General features: G+C 44.6%; 4 protein-coding genes across 6 annotated transcripts in view; 1 reads left to right on the top strand and 3 right to left on the bottom strand.

The window, feature by feature from the left end:
• LOC148125722 (C-type lectin mannose-binding isoform) overlaps positions 1–10,337 on the bottom strand; it is a 42,665-nt gene extending 32,328 nt beyond the window's left edge. Inside the window, exon 1 of the mRNA XM_087935433.1 lies at positions 10,165–10,337. The gene's annotated coding sequence lies outside the window, so the exon portion shown is untranslated. The remainder of the gene's footprint in view (positions 1–10,164) is intronic.
• Positions 1–20,300, top strand: part of LOC113452052 (C-type lectin lectoxin-Thr1-like) — a 156,930-nt gene that overhangs the window by 54,454 nt on the left and 82,176 nt on the right. The window lies entirely within an intron of this gene.
• The window catches only part of LOC113454896 (C-type lectin galactose-binding isoform), a 40,168-nt gene continuing 20,316 nt past the window's right edge, over positions 449–20,300 (bottom strand). For all 3 annotated transcript variants that reach the window (XM_087935420.1, XM_087935417.1, XM_087935419.1), the window contains exons 5-7: positions 4,579–4,722; positions 3,026–3,140; positions 449–705 (exon numbers count right to left, since the gene is read on the bottom strand). In XM_087935420.1, coding sequence (XP_087791546.1) covers positions 593–705; positions 3,026–3,140; positions 4,579–4,722 — 372 coding nt within the window. In that variant the 3' untranslated portion in view covers positions 449–592. The remainder of the gene's footprint in view (positions 706–3,025; positions 3,141–4,578; positions 4,723–20,300) is intronic.
• Positions 13,228–18,330, bottom strand: LOC148125721 (C-type lectin mannose-binding isoform-like). The gene is made up of 6 exons (XM_087935434.1): positions 18,197–18,330; positions 17,962–18,035; positions 17,439–17,533; positions 15,368–15,508; positions 14,011–14,125; positions 13,228–13,470 (listed from the first exon to the last, which is right to left on the bottom strand). Exons 1-6 carry the CDS (start codon positions 18,202–18,204, stop codon positions 13,403–13,405), a joined length of 501 nt encoding a protein of 166 aa, XP_087791560.1. The 5' UTR covers positions 18,205–18,330; the 3' UTR covers positions 13,228–13,402.

Below are 20,300 nucleotides of genomic sequence, written 5' to 3'. Positions count from 1 at the left end.
CTAATGGTTTTGTGCAGATTTTTATCTCTTTTCTGATTGGAAGAAAGGCAGAAAAGAAAGTTTGCCTTCTTTTCACCCGAAAAGTGACACAGAGACTCTTTGGTGCCATCCAGAACAGGTCCCGATCTTGGGAGCCTTGAAGGACTAGCCTAGCACGGCCCCAGCACAGCCCCTGGGACTCCCCACATCGCCCCAACCCCACAGCCTTTCTAGCAGGCTGCTGCATTCGTGCTCAGCGTCGGGGTTGCAATCGGCTCTGGGGCAGATTCTCCATCCTCTAACTCAAGTGAGGTGGGCATCCCAAAAGCATTGTGGAACCAATGGATGGTCCTTCCGATGGGACACCCCACCCAACCCCCTAGAGGCCAAGCCCTGCCATGCCGAAGAGTCTTAGCCTTCAGCTTGAACCCTCCACAGTCTCCTGGCGCTGCAGAATAAAGGAGGCCAGTCATGCTAGGCAGAATTTATTAGACCTCCTGGCCCATCAGGAAGAGCAAAGTCAGATCCAAGCACAGGAAGCATCCACAAAGCGAATTTGGGGTGCTCAGTGGAGACGTTGACAGGCATGGGGGCTTCCTTGTTTCTCCAGCCTTCACCAGGTGCTTCTCCCTCTGGAGCAGGTGAAGGAGCAATTTGCACTAGTGTTTGCACTGGCACAGAAAAGGACGCAAGGCTGTGCAGCTGTCGTCATTCCACTGCGATACCCTGGGTGGTAAAAGAGAAAGATTTTCAGGGACCCACTGGGAGCTTTTCAAGGGGATCCTCCCCATTGGCAGGAGGATGCAAGGATGCCACAGCTGGAGACCCTCACCCACTAAAGTGGACTTGGAGTTTGGTGTGTTATAACCCAGATAACTTACCCAGCCTTCTAGTTCCTTTGGTGCATTTAGTCTGGGATTTTTAGGCTATTCTTTTGATGGGTTTTTAATTGGCCATGTGAAAAATTGTCTGTGTACTCTATGAGTGACTGAGAGTCCTCTGACTATGGTGTGGTAGACTATATATACATACTGAGATAGGATAGATAGATAGATAGATAGATAGATAGATAGATAGATAGATAGATAGATAGATAGATAGATAGATGATAGATAGATAGATAGATAGATAGATAGATAGGATACTGTAGATAGATACATAGAGACTGATAGACAGATAGATAGATGATAGATTACTGTAGATAGATAGAGATTAGATAGATAGATAGATAGATAGATAGATAGATAGATAGATAGATAGATAGATAGATAGATAGATTAGATTAGATAGATATAGATAGATGGATGGATGGATGGATAGATAGATAGATAGATAGATGATAGATAGATAGATAGATAGAGAGAGAGATGATAGATAGAGAGATAGATAGATAGATAGATAGATAGATAGATAGATAGATAGATAGATAGATAGATAGATAGATAGATAGATAGATCGAGAGATAGATAGATAGATAGATAGGATACTGTAGATAGATACATAGAGACATTGATAGATAGATAGATAGATGATAGATAGATAGATAGATAGATAGATAGATAGATAGATAGATAGATAGAGACATTAGATAGACAGATAGATAGATAGATAGATAGATAGATAGATAGATAGATAGATAGATAGATAGATAGATAGATAGATAGATAGATACTGAGATAGATGGATGGATGATGATAGATAGATAGATAGATAGATAGATAGATAGATAGATAGATAGAGATAGATAGATAGATAGAGAGATAGATAGATAGATAGATAGATAGATAGATAGATTAGAGATAGAATAGAATAGAATAGAATAGAATAGAATAGAATAGAATAGAATAGAATAGAATAGAATAGAATAGAATAGAATCAATTGAAGGGAAGAGAAGAGAAGAGAAGAGAAGAGAAGAGAAGACAAGACAAGACAAGACAAGACAAGACAAGACAAGACAAGACAAGACAAGACAAGACAAGAGAATTCTTTATTGGCCAAGTGTGATTGGACACAAGGAATTTGTCTCCAGGTGCATAATCTCTAAGTGCACATGTAAACAAGAAAGTGACATGTCATATGTAATAGATCATAGTTACAGTCATTAATCGTGATATATAACAAGAAGTAAATCAGAGATAACAATGGGAGAAAGTAGTAGGAAAATTGAGAAAATGAGGAGGTTGAGCAGATGAGAAGGATAATATCTGTGATGCAGCTTACCAGCTGTGGAAATACCTTCGGCATAATCAGTACTGTGGGAATTAGGTCTTCCGCAGAGTGATGGCACGGGGGGAAGAAACTGTCCAGTTGTTTTTATATGCAATGCCCCATAGCAGCATCCCGAGGGAAGACGTGGGAAACAGTTTATAGCCAGAGTATGAGGGGTCTGTAGATATTTTCCCACGTACATGAAGTCTCATGTTATAACACTTCACAGTCTTATGAAGGAAGGGAGGCTTCCATTTTTAATTATTTGTCCCATAAATAACGTTTTGTGTTCCCTCAACTGTACAGAATGTATCCTGGGACAGCTGAATGATCCAAGGGATAAACCATGATTCACCTTCGCCTCGGAGGAAGGAAACCACACAGGAGACGTCTAGAGCAGAACTGGAGGAAGGCAAAAAGTGAGGCCAGCTAGACACCCTCATTGCATCATCCAGCAGCCCTCTTCAGGTAACCAGGTGCCTCCCAGGTAAGCAGGAACTGGGGAGCCCTTAGACAGTCACTATGAGGAACGCTCTTGGCCTCTGTGGGATAAAATCACTTGGCTTCCCTTGGAGTTGAACTCTGGCTGGGTAGTAGAATCTTGAAAGGCCTGGCGTTTTCCCCAAGGTGGGCTGATTTCAAATCAGAAACCTGACTTGGTGCCAGGTTTTGCTGGGTTTTAATGCTCCATGTTAGTATAATTTTGATATGACCCTTATGCTACTTTTAGACCAACAAACAAACCTGTTGCCAAGGAGTAAAGTGTTCCAAGATGGATCCAATGGGTCCTCATAGTTGGAATTGCACCTCAACCATCTCACCCCCATCTCGGCTTACCTGTAAAGCTCACAATCTCGACACAGAATTCATTGTTAGTGGAATGATCGGGCTGATCTTTCCTCCAGAGCAGGAAATCAGTTCTAGATCTGTCTGTCCACTCCCACATGTACTTCTGGAATGAAAGAGAAGCCACGTTGGCCAACCGAGGAAGGGGATTGGACTCTCCAGGGCCCAAGTCAGAGAGCAAAGTGTTGAGGTTTTAAGGATCAGACCAAAGGGAATATCTCCCTCTCCATCTCTCCTCCATCTTGGTTGATCTAGAACAGCTAAACCAAGTTAAACTTGGGGAATGTTTGGATGGGGGACGGTCAGGAGATCCAGAGGGAAAACCACCTCAGAATAAAACTATCTGGAAGTGTCCATGGAGTCATTGGTTCAGCTTGAGAGCCACCTGACCTCATGCTCCACAAGATGGCAGCCCTGGAAGATATTGATTCCTCTCAGAAGAATAAACTGGGTCCAACTCAATGAGACCTTGGGTGGGAGACCGCCAGCAAAACCCCAGGGACACTATCTGGGACACTAAGGAAATGGAAACCATCCTGGAAACCTGTATGTGTGTCAGGTGAGGGAGGCAGGACATACTTCTGTGTTATGGCCGAAATTAATATTTCTATTCTGGAAGTTGCCAGGGGCTGAGCTCAACTCCAGAGGGACATCCCGTCTTTTGCTATGATCCAGCATTTCTCAGGAATTGAAACTACAGCTGAGCCCAGGAGGAAAGTCTGCCCGCTAACAGAAAACAAGGGGAAACTGTGTTAGGAACAACAAGGCTCCCTAACATAGTTTGGGTAAAATAATATATATAAACTATGATAGTAAGTTTAAGTGTGTGTCACTTTAAACTGCAAAGCATGTATTTTAAAAGTGCGGTGTGAAACCGCCATAAGAGGGAGCAAGAAAACCTGCTGGATTGCTGACGATTGCTGGTTTGCTGGATTGATGGTTTGCTAACTGCATGTTCCTTGCTGCTGAAGGAAGAAAGGAGGTTTGACTTCTTCATATCTCTACTGCGAGGAGATATATTACTGGACTGATATGTGTAAGTTTACTGACCTCTTTTTTGACACTGGACTTTGCAACTGAATAATCCCCAGGACGGACTGAACTAGTGAATGATATATGGACTATTTTGACTATGCTGCTAAAACTCTTACTGGAATAAACTATTTAACTAGCACAGTATATCTGTTTTACTGAGTGTAAGCTACAAACCGTTTATCTCACATATTTTGCCTGCCTGCCTGCCTGCCATGCAGATTCTGCTAGGTGTATCCCTAACACTGGTTATGGGCCCAGCTGCACAGTCAGACTAACCAGGATATAACAGGCTTATATAAAGTGAGAGTTAGTGTAGATACACAATACTGTAAACAGACAGCTGTGTTTTTATTAATTATAGTTTAATATCCAGAGAAAGATGGCACAGGTCAATTTACCAAGTTTGTCTCTAATATCCAAACTGGATGGAACAAACTATGTTTCATGGTCTATGAAATGCAGCCTACTTCTAAGCAGAGAAGGTTTGTGGAGTATAATTCAAAACCCACCAGAGGTAGATGCTTGGGATCCGGAGGATGAAGATGATGCCCAGAAAATACAAGAATATAAACTGAAGAATGAGCAAGCTCTCTGTATAATAGGACTGACACTCTGTGACCAGCAGCTTGTCCATATTCGTGGAGAAGAAACAGCTGTGAAGTGTTGGGAGAATTTAAAGAAGATTTATGTTCGAGACAGTGTAGGAGCACATATAAATCTTACACGGAAGCTGTTCAGAACACATCTTCAAAAGAATGGAGACATGTTGACTCATATAAACACTATGAAGAGGATTTTTCAGGAATTGCATGAAAAAGAACTTATCTTCACTGAACTACATCAGCTTTATATAATTTTGTCTTCATTAGATGAGAGCTATGACGACTATGTAACTTTGCTGGAAGTGCTGCCAAAAGATAACCTCACATTAACTGACATTACTGGCAGATTAATTGAAGAAGCCAGGAGAAGGCCTGAAGGGGATCAACTGAGAAGGGAACAACCACAAGAAGAGAAATTATCTTCGACAGCCTACACACATTAGAAAATGTTATAATTGTGGAAGAAAAGGACATTTGGCTAGATTCTGCAAGAAAGAAAAATGCCATAATGCCAGCCAGAATGCAAAAAGGCATCAAAAGGATGAAAAATGCTTAGAGTTAGCCATGTTTAGCAACGAAATTGTGAACAACAATAATTTGTGGGTTGTAGATAGTGGAGCATCACACTGCATAACGAAAGATAAGAAAAGATTTGTTAAGATGTCCACGAGTTCACAACAGATATCAAGAGCTAATGGCTGGAAAGTGAAAGCAAACGGTGAAGGTATTGCACATTGTTCTTGCATAAAAGAAAATGTAAAATGTTATATGTACCACAACTTAACTTTAATTTGTTTTCAGTTAGAGTTTTGATTAAACTAGGTTATGTAGTTACCTTTAGGGAGAAAAACTGCATAATAGAAAAAGGAAGGTAAAAAGTGACTGCAACTTTAAAAGGTGAATTGTATGTGTTAAATGATAATCAATTAGAGGTGGCTAACACAGTGTATAATAACGTTAAACCTCATGTAGTTCCAACTACTGTGGATGAATGTATCCAGCAAAGGATCAAGAAAAGGTGGCATAGAGCGATGGCGAGACTTTAAATTGATTGAAACAAATGGAAGTTTATGAGAATGTTAAATTACCTCCAGGTGAAAAGTCCATTGGCTGGAAATGGATATTTAAATTAAAAACAGGTAAAAATGGGACTGTTACCCATAAGGCTAGGTTGGTAGCTCAAGGATTTAATCAAACTGCATGTGATTATGATGAAATATTTGCACCGAGAGTCTAAAAGCAACAACCTTGAGAGCAGCTTTAGTGTGGGCAGCTAAGAAAAACTATATCATAAATCACTTAGATGTAGAAACTGCTTATCTGCATGCACCATTGCAGCACACTATATACCTAAAGAAACCTGTAGGGATTAAGATGATAAAACTAATAATGACTGTTGGAAACTTAAAAAGAGTCTCTATGGATTAAAACAATCTGGTTACGAATGGAACTAATATATTGTTAAGGAGTTAAACAATATATAGGGTTTAAAGAAGGTTAAGCTGATCCATGTTTATTTTAAAAAGAGACAAATGGAACATTGTCATTATTATTGTTGTTTACAGATGATATTGCTTTAATTACAAAAACTAATAATGAAGCTACTGAAATAATATCATTATTAGGTAAGAGGATAAAATTAAAGCAATTAGGAGAGATAAACAGTATCTAGGATTAACAATAAATAAAACCAAAGGTGGCTATAAGATATCTCAAGATGATAAGATTTATCAATTACTAAAAACATACAAGATGGAACTTTGTAAACTTGCAAAAACTCCAAGGAGTCAGGAATTTGGCCACACTGATGCTCAAAGTCCAAAATTCGATAAGACTATCTATCAATCGCTAATTGGTAGTTTATCGTACATTAGTAATTGGTCAAGGCCAGATATTGCCTATAGCGTTAATCAATTGGCAAGATTCTACGCTGAACTCACTGAACGACACTGACAAGCTTACAAAGCGTATCTTAAGATATCTTAAAAGGACAATGCACTATGCATTGTATTTGGAGCCAAAATATGATTTGATTTTAAGTGCATATGCTGATGCAAGTTTTGCAACAGACATAAACACTAGGAAATCAACTTCAGGAATGGCTATACTGTTAGGAAAAGCACTGATTGGTTGGAGGTCAATTAGACAGCAACACATAAGTATGTCCACAATGGAAGCAGAATTTTCATGTCTATCTTTATTATGTACTGATTTAATTCTGTAGAAACAGTTATTATTGGATATGGGAATAACTGTTAATGATTCCATTGTAGTGTATGAGGACAATCAAGAAAAACGCCATATGGATGTCTACAAATATTGCTGTGAAAACAAGATCTAAAGCATACAGATCTTAGATATCTGAATGTAAGGCAATCTGTAAAAAATGGTTTAATAAGACTGGAGTATTGTATGACTGAACAAAATATTGCTGATCAATTTACAAAAGCCCAAGGTTCAGTCAAACACAAAGAAAGTTGTGATGACTATGGGTTAAGGTTGTAAATGATATATATATATTATTATATTACCCAAAAGGGAGTATGTTAGGAATAACAAGGTTACCTAACGTAGTTTGGGTAAAATAATATATATAACTATGATAGTAAGTTTAAGTGTGTGTCACTTAAACTGCAAAGCATGTAATTTGTGTGCGGTGTGAAACCGCCATAAGAGGGAGCAAGAAAACCTGCTGGATTGCTGACTTCCATTGCTGGTTTGCTGGATTGATGGTTTGCTAACTGCGTGTTCCCTGCTGCTGAAGGAAGAAAGGAGGTTTGACTTCTTCATATCTCTACTGCGAGGAGATATATTACTGGACTGATATTTGTAAGTTTACTGACCTCTTTTCGACACTGGACTTTGCAACTGAATAATCCCTGGACGGACTGAACTAGTGAATGATATATGGACTGTTTGACTATGCTAAAACTCTTACTGGAATAAACTATTTAACTAGCAAGGCAGTGTATCTGTTTTACTGAGTGTAAGCTACAAAACTGTTTATCTCACATATTTTGCCTTCCGGCCTGACTGCCGTGCAGATTCTGCTAGGTGTATCAATAACAAACTGCACACATGGAAAAGCTGGGGAGGAAGCACTGCCGTGAGTCCCTGATTTTAATGGGCCCCCACCAGACTTTCAACCAGGTTTAAAAGCCATTGAGTGGGCCCAAAAGAGGAAGGCAAGAAGGAAGAGCGGCTGAGTTCCGAGAGAAGCGGGTCAGAGCAGGATCCAACCCTTTCGGCTTTAAACACAGCAGTCCGTGCTTCAAGTGGGCATGAAAGGTGGGTGAGGAAAAGGGGAGGAAATAACATGTTTTGTCCAAGGCAAGAAGTTTTTTGGCAGCCCTCTCTCCCATTGGAGGGTCCTTCAGAAAGCCCCAGAGAATGGGAAAGAGGGATTTATGAATGCTAAGGTAGAAAGGACCTACCTGGTTTGTATCCCGCAGTCCCGATCCAGACGTGGTCATGACCTATGAGATAGTCGGTGATGTATTCAGAAAGCTCAACTGCATCTGCATCGCTGTGAAGGAAGCGAGGTGGCAACCTGGCTTTAATTTCCTGCAGAACATCTGGAGAGAGAGCAACCCCAAGAAAGGGCATGGGTTCAGCAGAGAAGAAACACGTGTGTGTGTGTGTGTGTGTAAAAGAAAAGAGCAGGGATCAGATTGCAAGGTCTCACCACATAATCCCAACTTCGTTGAACCCCACAGATTTCCTCACTGAGGTCTCCGCAGCTCTTCATCAGTTCCTGCTTAAATTCCCTTCTCATCCATTACAATCCGACATCCCCATCGCTTCAGAGGCAAGGCAGTCGGAAGATGCCAGCTGTGGTCACCCATGAAACATCTGGAAATCTTCTTGTCTACAAGACGGTCACTCAACCCGAACGCTCAACGCTGAATAAAGATGAAGAGGGTTGGATGGGACCTGGAGGTCTTCTAGTCCAGGGCTCTCCAACCTTGGCAACTTTAAGCCTGGAGGACTTCAACTCCAGAGTTCCCCAGCCAGGAAATCTTCTTCCCTGCAGACTCCCCCACCTGGCTTCCTACTCGGCTCAAGCAGGAGGCCCTACACACCATTCCAGACCAGTGGCTGCCCAACCTCTTCTTGAACCCCCCAGTGATAGAGCACCCACAGCTCCTGGAGGGAGCTATTCCACTTCGGTTCATTGGTCTCAGGGTCCGGAAATTTCTCCTTATTTCTAGCTTGGTCCTCTTGGTCGATTGCTTTTGGTGTGCTTTTGTGTGCTTTGGAGAATAATTTGACACCCAGACACACACATTTGAGCCTTGGTGGCGCAGTGCTTAGAGCGCAACCCAGGCTCCTTCTGCTGACTGCCGGCTGACTGCAATTTGGCAGTTCGAATCTCACACCAGGCTCCAGGTTGACTCAGCCTTCCATCCTCCCCAGCCTGGTGGCCCTGCACTTCAGCCCACCCAGAGGAACTTGTGGGGTGAGGTCTTCAAGGCTCTGCCTTGTGACTTATCCTCTGCCTGAACTAGGAGATTCACAGACACACAGCACTTCTAACCTCAGAATCATTCCAGTTCTTGTGATCATTGAAGACTTGTAGCAAAACCCATTCATGGGGAGCCAATCTTGGGACAACAGCAGCTGTTGACTCCTGTGTGGGAAGAGAAGAAGCTCAGTGAGAAGGTGGCCAGGAGGAGGAAGAGAGGAGGAGTGGAGGAGACACAGCTGGGCCCGCAGAACATTCTGAACCTGCTGAGTTGCAAACATCTTTGAGGACGATAAATTGAAACGGACTTGCAGCTGCATTTTGCAGAATGTCCAAATCTTGGTTAGGGTTAGCCTTGGTTAGTTTCCTGGAAGCTGCCTGCCTGGTGTGAATCAATCCACTTGGGTTGGTCCCAAGTCTTGGAGCAGAGAGAGAGAGAGCAGGTGGGAGGGTCTAAGAAAATGCACATGACGCCAAACAGGGATAAAAGCAACTTTGGGGAGAGGATGCCCGGAGGGTCAATCAGGAAGGGGGTCAGAGGGGAAGAACTGGCCTCTCTGGACACATTAGAGACCCTCTTCAAACTCACCATTTAGGAAGAAAGCCCGACCAGCAAGCTGAGGGTCACCAAGAGGAATCGCCCCATGGTCTTCCTCTCCTTCCCTGCAGAGAGAATCGTGGGAGGGGGAAGAGGAAAGGAGAGGGAGGTGGGTGGGAGGTGCAGCCTGTAACCAATTGGGGGACACTGGACCCCCGTTTCTCCTCCTCAGTCATCCAGCAGCCTTGGGGCTCACGGTCGATCCTGCCTTGCCTGCCTGGAAAGGCTCACCTGGGCATCTCTTTCTCCTCCGCCCCAGAGACCCCTGACTCCCTGCCTCCTGGAGACCCTCCTGCTGCAACCAGGACAGCCCCTGCAGCCCCCTGCAAGAGGTCCCTTCAGGTGGAGAGAGAGAGAGAGGGAGGCGCGGAGGGATCTGCTGCAGGGGCCTCACCTGTCGGGTGTGCACAGGTGGGAGAGCCGCACTCACCTGTCCTTTTGCCTCTACGTGTAGCAGGTCTGCTCAGTGGCTACTCCAGGCTTCCCTCCAGCAAAGGGAATGAAGGCATTGATAGGCTAGACAAAACACAGGGTTGGTCAAAGGGAAGGGAAATTGCTTTACTTTCTCTCATCCCCACCCCACCCCCCCACCCCCGCAAGTAACTTGTTTGCACTAAAGTTTTAGCAACAGATAAAAACTCCAGAATTGATTTCCTGGCAATGACTTTGCCTTCTAAGTTTATTTATTTTATTTAAAGCTGTCATAGAGCTGCCTCGTGATTAATTCCAGTTCTCTTCTTGAAACCCTCCAGGGATGAAGCTCCCACAACTTCCAAAGGCAACTTCTGTTCAATGGGTTGATTGTTCTCCCTGTCAGAAAATTTCTTCTTATTTCCAGGTTGAATCTCTCTCCTTCTTCAGTTTCCATCCATTGTTCCTTGTCTGGCCTTTGGGACCCCTGTCCTCCTCTCTGGGGGAGGAAAAAGGTGTGAGCCCTCAACTAAATGGTCAGGGAGAACGCAGCCAGCGATATCCCGCATGTATGCTAAGGACTGACTGGGTGGGGCCGGGGTGGGTGGAGAGAGGCAGGGCCAGCCAGGGCAGGATTTGCCGGTTCTCCGAACTGCGCAGAATCATAACAACCGGTTCTGTAGAACCGGTCTGAAGCGGTAGAATCCCCTCCCCTCCCTGTAATCCCTTGTGGGTTGGAGTCTGGGCAACTGAATGCAGCTGAGTGTTTTACTGGCCAGATGCCCTTCCTGTCCCCAATGCAGAGTTTTCTTCAGCGGAGACTCTCATTGCTCCCAGAGAGAGAAATATCTGCCTCTACCTAAGATTGAACTCACAGCCTCCTGGTTATGAGGTGAGAGCTCCACTTCTAAGCCACCATACCACTCTAGTTGGGCCATGTAATGTGTGCAAGAAAAGAACAAAGCTCAGAGACCAACCAGGACCCCACAGTCCTCTTCCTCCTCCTCTCTGCAAACGCCCCTTCCTTCTAATCCTGATGGTGTTTCCTAGTTGGGTCATAGCTACAAGGAAAGAACCCAGCTGAGAGAGAGAAGGCCCAGTGAAGAGAATCCCTCAGCAGTGGGGCTCTTCTCCCCAAATATGGAAGCAACCCAGCTGAGGGGTTTTCCACTTGGACTGCCAGAGAGGGCGCTGAGGGCTAGAGGCGTCACAGGCTCTTTGATGCCATCCAGAGGGGGTTCAGATCACTGCAACCCTGACAGAGTAGATCAGCACAGCCCAGGCCTTCAGGGACCCATTCCACCACCCCACCCCTATGCCTTTTCCAGAAGAGTGGGGATCACGTGACAGTCACCTTTGAGGCTGAGGCCCAACAGATTCTCAACCCTCCAATGAAAATGAGCATCAATGGATGGTCCTTCTTAAGAGATACTGAGAATCTCTACAGACTTTTAGCTATACAATTTGGGATGGATGCCCTTTGAATGATATGGGAGTAGGAATGGATTCCCAGAGAAAAAAAATGCAGACTACAGGAACCAGAAGACAACTCAGGTGTGACCCTGAGGACACAGGTAAACCTCCAAGTGGCCTCAACAAACCTCTAAAAGGATGCAAATGACCAGCTGTCTGCAAGGAGTATATATCCTTCCATTCCCCACCATCCAGTCAGAGCTGAAGAAGCTTCTTGGATGAGAAATGTTAGGAATATAAGTCACCTAACAAGTATTTGGGTTAGAACTACATAAACCAGGATAAATATTTTAGTACTATGTCTTTAAGAGATTGCAAAAACTGCAATTGGGTGTGGTTGTTCAAACGGCATAAGATGGAGCCAGAAACCTGGATTGTCTTAGTCTTAGTCTCAGAAGAGAGTGTGTCTGAGTGAGTGTATCTCTGTTTCCTTCTGTTGGAAAGTATTGCCGTTGCTCCATTTCTTCTAATTGACTGCTATTTCTGGATTTAATGTAAGTCTGATACTGAACTGTTTTTTGACACTGGACTTTGATATTTGGATTATCCCTGGGTTGAAAAACTGACTGATTTACTTGTGAATGACTTTGGACTGTGTTTGGACTTTGCTTAAACCTTTCTGGGAGTAAAAACCTACATTTACTGTACAGTGTATCTGTGTGCTGCGTATGTGTATTATTCAAACACTCCTCTCAAATACGTCTCCCTGTATGCGCTCATTCTCCTAACGGGAATTACCTCAACAAGAAGCGAAACTTCTTCAAAGAAAAACAATAGTCCCGTTTCCTCCTGAAAAAGCACCTTTGGGACAACCATGATCTGGATCAGAGGTCGCCAACCTTTTGGACCTCAGGGACCCCCAAAGTCATAATTTAAACACCCACAGACCAGAGACCCTGGGAAAATCCCCAAAACAGTCTGCAGTAAAAATCCCCACCCCGGTTTCCTACCAATCAATCATTCTTTATTTGGGAATGCAGGATACCGTCTCCAGCTCCGTTCTCAGGGGAGAGAGGGAGAGACTTCTGACTTCATGCAAGGAAAGCAGCAGAAGCCGCAGAAGTCTTTCTTTCTCTTCCCCAAACTATCTCAGAAATGAGTCTTTGCTGGTGCAGCCTCTTGGAGCAGGAGGCCTTGCAAAGACTCATTTCTGGCGGAGTTTGGGGAAGAGAAAGAAAGACTTTGGCTGCTTTCCTTGCGTGCAGCCAAAAGCAGAAGAAGAAAGAAGTGGAAAGAGGCAGCCTGGTGGCCAGGAGAGCTCATGGGAAGAGTGGGGCAAGTTCCCCCTTCCCCCTCCCCTCACTACCTTGTGTTGTTCTCAATGCAAGCAACACAAGCCTTGTGTTCCCGTGGGCCATGTAGGCGGCGCAGCTTGGATTAATTGCTTTGGAGGGACATTTCTCTGTGGACCACCGACATTTTCTCACGAACCGCCAGTGGTCCCCAGCCCACTGGTTGGCGACTACTGATCTGGATGACTGAGAATCTGTACAGATTCTCAGAGTTCCCCCCCACCCACTTAAATCCAAACCTCGCCATGAAGAAGACTCGGGGATCTTGAGCTTTGGATCTCAACCATGTCCTGGGTCTCCAAAATAAACAAGGCCAGTCATGCTAAGGCAGAATTTATTTGACCTTCTGGCCCATCAGGATGAGCAAGGCCTGATCCAAGCTACATAAAGCATCCTTTAAGGGGAGGGGTGCAGAGCAGAGAGGTTGGTTGGCTTCTCCAGACTTCGCCAGGTGCTTCGCTCACTCTGGAGCAGGAAAAGGAGCGATTTGCACTAGAATCTGCACTGGCAGAGGAAGGGATACAAGGATTCGCAGGATACATCGTACCATTTGAGATATCCTGGACAGCAAAAAAGAAGGTTTTATTTTCAGTTTGGACCAACCTTCCCATTTGTTTGCCCCACACACCCAACAGGTCCCCACAATGTGTGTTGGGAGTGAACTCTTATGCTTTGTTTCCCAGTTTTTAAGGCAAAGAGGATTTGCCTCTGGGGTGTTCAGGGGTTTCCTTTAGCAAGGATCTTCTTCGAATGAAGGAAGAAAATTCTTAGTTGAGAAGAAGGCTTCCTGCCCAGGAAAAGAGGACGGTAAGAGGGACTGAAGGTTCCTGTCTGTTGCAATAATGACCTTCAAGAAGTAGGTTAAGATGGAGATGGTTGGTTTAATTAGGGTGCTGTAATAATCAAATCTGGGTGAGTCCCATTTTTGTTTATCCCATGGGCGTTTTGTGTTCCCTTGGCTGTGTAGAGTGTCGAGCTGTGAGAACTTAGAACCCAATAAGGATCATTAGCTGTCAAGGGGTGAGCATTCCAAGATGGATGAAATGGATCCTCATTGTTGGAAGCCCACCCTCAGTTGTATCCCCACCACCTTGCCATACCTGTCGGGGCCCAGAGATGGACACAGTACTCAATGTTCTTTGAGTTGTTGGGTTCTCCTTGATTCCAGGAGTAGTAGTTGGTGGGGGATCTGTCTGACCACACCCAGGTGCGTTGCTGGAATGACAGGGAAACCATATTAGCCAATGGAGAAGGGTGACCGCTCTTTGCATAGCCCGGGAGCAGAAATTAAAACTTGGCAATGGGCAAATCTCTCTCTATATCTATCAATCTATCAATCAATCAAACTATCTATCTATCTATCTATCTATCTATCTATCTATCTATCTATCTATCTATCTATCTATCTATCTATCTATCTATCTAAACTTCTATCAATGTATATCATCGATTTATATCTCTGTTATCTATTTAACTATCTCTATCCATCTAGCATCTATCAACTCTTTATATATCTCTGTTATCTATCTTATCCATCTATCCATCTATCATTTATCAACTATTTATATACCTATTCTCTCTCTCTCTCTCTCTCTCCCTCCCTGCCTGCCTCCCTCCGTCCCTCTCTCATTGGTCTCAGTTGATCTGGAACTAGCTAACCAAGGTTAAATTTCGTGAATGTTTTTTCTTAATTATTGGTTTTCTCTTTACATTCCATATGTGCTTAATGTTTTATAGGTGGCACCTACCACCAGCAAGACTAGCAAAAATGCTTAAAAATATGTCCACCAAATGTTGCAAATGTAATCAGAAACCAGGCACATACTATCACCTGTGGTGGACATGCCCAAAAGCAAAAATATTTTGAGCGAAAATGCATATGTGGTTAGAAAAAAAAAAAGTTAAGACAGCATTAAAGCTTCATGACCCTCCCAGGCTGGGCCCTGCAGTCCCTGAGTTTCTAGTCCATCAGAGTTTCAACAAGGATCAGAGGCCATTCAATGCTTTAAAACAGATGTCTCCAACCTTGGCCACTCTAAGACTTGTGGACTTCAACTCCCAGGATTCTCCAGCCAGCTATGCTATGCTGGCTGGAGAATTCTGGGAGTTGAAGTCCAGAAGTCTTAAAGTCGCCAGGTTTGGGGACCCCTGCTTTAAAAAGAGGAAGTCAGGCTGAAGGAGGCCCCGAGTGCATGAGGACGCCCTAATTCTGAGATGACTTTGGGATAAAATCCTCCCCTTTGGGACTTTAAAGACAGCAGTCAGTTCTTCAGCTGGGCAGGAAGGGTTGGTGAGGGGGCAGGAGGAACAGGGTTGGAGCCTCTCAATGGCTCTTGTCCAAGGGAAAAGTTTTTAGCAGAGAGATCCTTACCTCCCACTGGAAGATTCTTCCAAAAAAATCCCCTTTAGGAACAATAACAAATGAATTGCAAATATTGCCAATAGGAAGGGACCTACTTTCCGGGGATCTTTCAGTCCAATCCAGACATGTCCATCACTTTTCAGGTAGTCGGAGACGTATTCGGCCAAGTCAGCTGAGTCTGCATTACTATGGATGGAGGCGAGGTGGCAACCTGGCTTGAATTTCCTGCAGAACATCTTGGAGAGAGAGCAACCCCAAGAAAGGGCATGGGTTCAGCAGAGAAGAAACACGTGTGTGTGTGTGTGTGTGTGTGTGTGTGTGTGTGTGTGTGTGTAAAAGAAAGAGCAGGGATCAGATTGCAAGGTCCTACCCATAATCCCAACTTCGTTGAACCCCACAGATTTCCTCGCTGAGGTCTGCAGCTCTTCATCAGTTCCCTGCTTAAATTCCCTTCTCATCCATTACAATCCGACATCCCCATCGCTTCAGAGGCAAAGCAGTTGGAAGATGCCAGCTGTGGTCACCCATGAAACACCTGGAAATCTCTTGTCTACAAGACGGTCACTCAACCCGAACGCTCAACGCTGAATAAAGAGGAAGAGGGTTGGATGGGACCTTTGGAGGTCTTCTAGTCCAGGGCTCTCCAACCTTGGCAACTTTAAGCCTGGCGGACTTCAACTCCCAGAGTTCCCCAGCCAGAAAATCTTCTTCCCCCACCTGGCTTTCTACTCGGCTCAAGCAGGAGGCCCTGCACACCATTCCAGACCAGTGGCTGCCCAACCTCTTCTTGAACCCCCCCAGTGATAGAGCACCCACAGCTCCTGGAGGGGAGCTATTCCACGGGTCCATCGGTCTCAGGGTCCGGAAATTTCTCCTTATTTCTAGCTTGGTCCTCTTTGTTTGTTTCCATCGATTGCTTTTGGTGTGCTTGTGTGTGCTTTGGAGAATAATTTGACACCCAGACACACACATTTGAGCCTTGGTGGTGCAGTACTTAGAGCGCAACCCTGCAGGCTCCTTCTGCTGACTGCCGGCTGACTGCAATTTGGCAGTTCGAATCTCACCAGGCTCCAGGTTGACTCAGCCTTCCATCCTTCTGAGGCCAGTAAAATGAGGACCCAAACTGTTGGGGGCTAGAAACCGACTCTGTAAACCGCTTAGAGAGGGCTGGAAAGCCCCTTGAAGTGGTATATAAGTCTAAGTGCTATTGCTATCCCTCTTCTTTTTTTTCTTTTTAAAACAAATTTTATTAATTTTTAAGAAACAATACATAAACAAACTAAACGCAGAATGTAATAACATAAGGCATCTTTTCTGAAGAAACCAATAAAACATCTTATTTAAAGACACAATAATTCCAAATTATCACATTTCCATACAAACACAATTTAATATATATATTTATCTTATCTATTCAACTTCATATCTTATCCCAACTTCTCTTTATTTCTTCCTTTCCTTCTACTATTCAATTATATTTCTTTTGCCATAGATTATATATATTCTTTATATCCATCTGTCTTCTTTACAATTTCATTATTCTCTTCCAATGTTCTTCTTACATTCTTCTAAAATGTGATTAATTCAGACATAGACAAACAAAACACAAAACATAAATACATAAAACTTCTTTTTGGAAAGCGGCTATTATATTTATTTCATCTCAGTTTAAATAATTATACTTGTATCCTTTGTCCGTTCTCTTTGAATCATCGATTTATCTTTTCTTTCTAATACAAAATTTCTCCTGTAATCACGGGTTGAAACAGGACAGCTTTCTATCTTTCCCCTAAATTTAACACTTGGAATAAGACATACTTTCCACACTTCCCATCACTTCAGAGACAAGGAGGCCTGAAGATGCCACCAGGGCTGCCAGTGAAACATCAGGAAATCTGTTGTCTAGATCACGGTCACTCCACCCGGAGGCTCAGCACTGCCCAACAGATACCAGCCATGAAAGCCCAAACCAGTATACAGTCCAGAGAACACTTGCATTTCAGACTGTCCTCAAATAATGATCTTTGCTACTTTTTCATGCACCCAGCCTGGTGGCCCTGCACTTCAGCCCACCCAGAGGAACTTGTGGGGTGAGTTCTTCAAGGCTCTGCCTAGACTTCTCCTCTGCCTGAACTAGGAGATTCACAGACACACAGCACTTCTAACCTCAGCATCGTCCCAGTTCTTGTGATCATAGAAGACCTTGTAGCAAAACCCATTCTTGGGGAGCCAATCTTGGGGACAACAGCAGCTGTTGGCTTCTGTGTGGGAAGAGAAGGAGCTCAGTGAGAAGGTGGCCAGGAGGAGGAGGAGGAGGAGGAGGAGGAGGAGGAGGAGACACAGCCGGGCCCACAGAACATTCTGAACCTGCTGAGTTGCAAACATCTTTGAGGACAACAAAAATTGAAACGGACTTGCAGCTGCATTTTTGCAGAATGTCCAAATCTTGGTTAGGGTTAGCCTTGGTTAGTTTCCTGGAAGCTGCCTGCCTGGTGTGAATCAATCCACTTGGGTTGGTCCCAAGTCTTGGAGCAGAGAGAGAGAGCAGGTGGGGTCTAAATTGCACAAGATGCCAAACAGGGATAAAAGCAACTTCGGGGAGAGGATGCCAGGAGGGTCAAATCAGGAAGGGGGTCAGAGGGGAAGAACTGGCCTCTCTGGACACATTAGAGACCCTCTTCAAACTCACCATTTAGGGAGAAAGCCCCGACCAGCAAGCTGAGGGTCACCAAGAGGAATCGCCCCATGGTCTTCCTTCCTTCCCTGCAGAGAGAATCGTGGAGGGGAAGAGGAAAGGAGAGTGAGGTGGGTGGGAGATGCAGCCTGTAACCAATTGGGGGGGACACTGGACCCGTTTCTCCCTCCTCAGTCATCCAGCAGCCTTGGGGGCTCACGGTCGATCCTGCCTTGCCTGGAAGGCTCACCTGGGCATCTCTTTCTCCGCCCCAGAGACCCCTGACTCCCTGCCTCCTGGAGACCCTCCTGCTGCAACCAGGACAGCCCCTGCAGCCCCCTGCAAGAGGTCCCTTCAGGTGGAGAGAGAGAGAGGGAGGCGCAGGAGGGATCTGCTGCAGGGGCCTCACCTGTCGGGTGTGCACAGGTGGGAGAGCCGCACTCACCTGTCCTTTTGCCTCTACGTGTAGCAGGTCTGCTCAGTGGCTACTCCAGGCTTCCCTCCAGCAAAGGGAGTGAAGGCATTTATAGGCAAGAGAAGAAACAGGGTGGGTCTTTTTAGGGGGGTCAAAGGAGAAGGGAAATGGCTTTGCTGCACAAGGGACTCCACACACCCCCAATCGCCAGAAGTAGCTTGTTTGCGCTAAAGATTTAGCAACAGATAAAAACACCAGAATTGATTTCGTGGCAATGACTTGGCCTTCTAAGTTTATTTATTTTATTTAAAGCTGTCATAGAGCTGCCCACCTCGTGATTAATTCTCGGTCCAAAGTAAGACAACGTCAGATGCACATCTTTGAACACAATAATCTCTGAACACAATCTTTCTTTCTTTCTTTCTTTCTTTCTTTCTTTCTTTCTTTCTTTCTTTCTTTCTTTCTTTCTTTCTTTCTTTCTTTCTTTCTTTCTTTCTTTCTTTCTTTCTTTCTTTCTTTCTTTCTTTCATTTTGGATTACGTTTTTATGTTGTTGTAAGCCCGACTGACAGTGAGATGGGCAGCACATGAAGTCAATAAGTAAATATTTCTTTGCCAAGAGCATTTCATGAAATGGGGAAGGGTTGTCCCTACACCATAGGAAATCAAGCTTGCATCCTTATTGGGTTGTGGGGTTTGGGGTCTTCGCAAGGGAAGACCTCTGTGCTCCAGAGGGTTTTTCTGAATCTCCATCCACCAAGCTCAGAGAGCACCCAGGACCACACAGTAGTTGTCCTCCTCCTCCTCCCCTCCTCCTCCTCCTCCTCCTCCCCCTCCTCCTCACCACAATCCCACCACCACCACAAGCCCCGCTCCCTCCTAGCAGTGACAATGTTTCTTTGCTGGGTCCAGAAAGGCACCAAGTTCAGGGGTGCCACAGTTCAACCCCGAGCTAAAATTCTCTTTTATTGGAACTCTTTGTTTTGGAAGAAGTCCAACAGTCAAATTGTTCTTAATAACCAATAAAATATGTTTTAAGAGAGAGGCTAATGACACGCAAAGCAATCAAAGGATCACTCGGTGTAATCTATTTATTTGTTCGATTTCTGTAGGCAGCCAACTCAACCAGTTGACTCTGGGTGCAATTCTAAGGTTATAAAATAATTAAAATTGTAAAAACTTCCTCAGAATAAATAAGTACGAGCAGCAGCTGTGATGATTAATCATTAATTTCTGGAGGGACTTGAAGACTTTAAGCTGTGAACAGCCTGTTGGTTCGGCTCTCCACGACGGTCCCAGTTTCTTAATGTGTCCCCTTGAGAAAATTGATGGCCCATTGAACCCAAATGCCAGGGATCCACGCAATACATCCCATTCAATGAGAACAATTTCCTCAAAGAACATTTTATCGGGATATATCGAATTGGCACGTTCCTGGTGGAAAACCGGCTCTAAGTTCCCGCCAGTTTTGCACCCAATGAAAAGTTAAGCTTTGTCACTTCCTCCGCCCCCCCCCAGAATCTCCAGTCACGTGGTCCAATCAGCATACAGTCCGGTTGCTAGGTGACCTCGGTCTGCACCTTTCGAACACCTGCACCAACGTCCTTGATTCCCAGGGGAAAGAATTTTATTTTGGCTACAGCACCCCAACTATCTCTCCGCTCCCTCCCCGCTCCCTGGTTCCTTCGCTCCAGGCTGTGTCAGCCCTGAAGCCGTGAGAAGAGAAACTTCTCTAGAGAAAAACTACAAAAAGGAAAATGGCCACAGTTCGGCCAACTTCAGGGTTGACGCTGAGAGCCATTTGTCAACTCGTACAGCATTCCTGGCTTGCTCTCCAGTTGCCCTAAGAAGGAGGGAGAGATCTGATACGGCAGTTTGGTTGCTATGACCAGAAGCCCATTCCATGCATACCCTTCCCCAGATGGTGTCCAAGGTTACCA

This window comes from Pseudonaja textilis, chromosome 5, assembly GCF_049901715.1.
Source record: "Pseudonaja textilis isolate UNSWEBS1 chromosome 5, rPseTex1.2, whole genome shotgun sequence".
In the NCBI taxonomy this organism is placed as follows: domain Eukaryota; kingdom Metazoa; phylum Chordata; class Lepidosauria; order Squamata; family Elapidae; genus Pseudonaja; species Pseudonaja textilis.
This window is presented reverse-complemented; position numbering and strand designations above follow the sequence as displayed.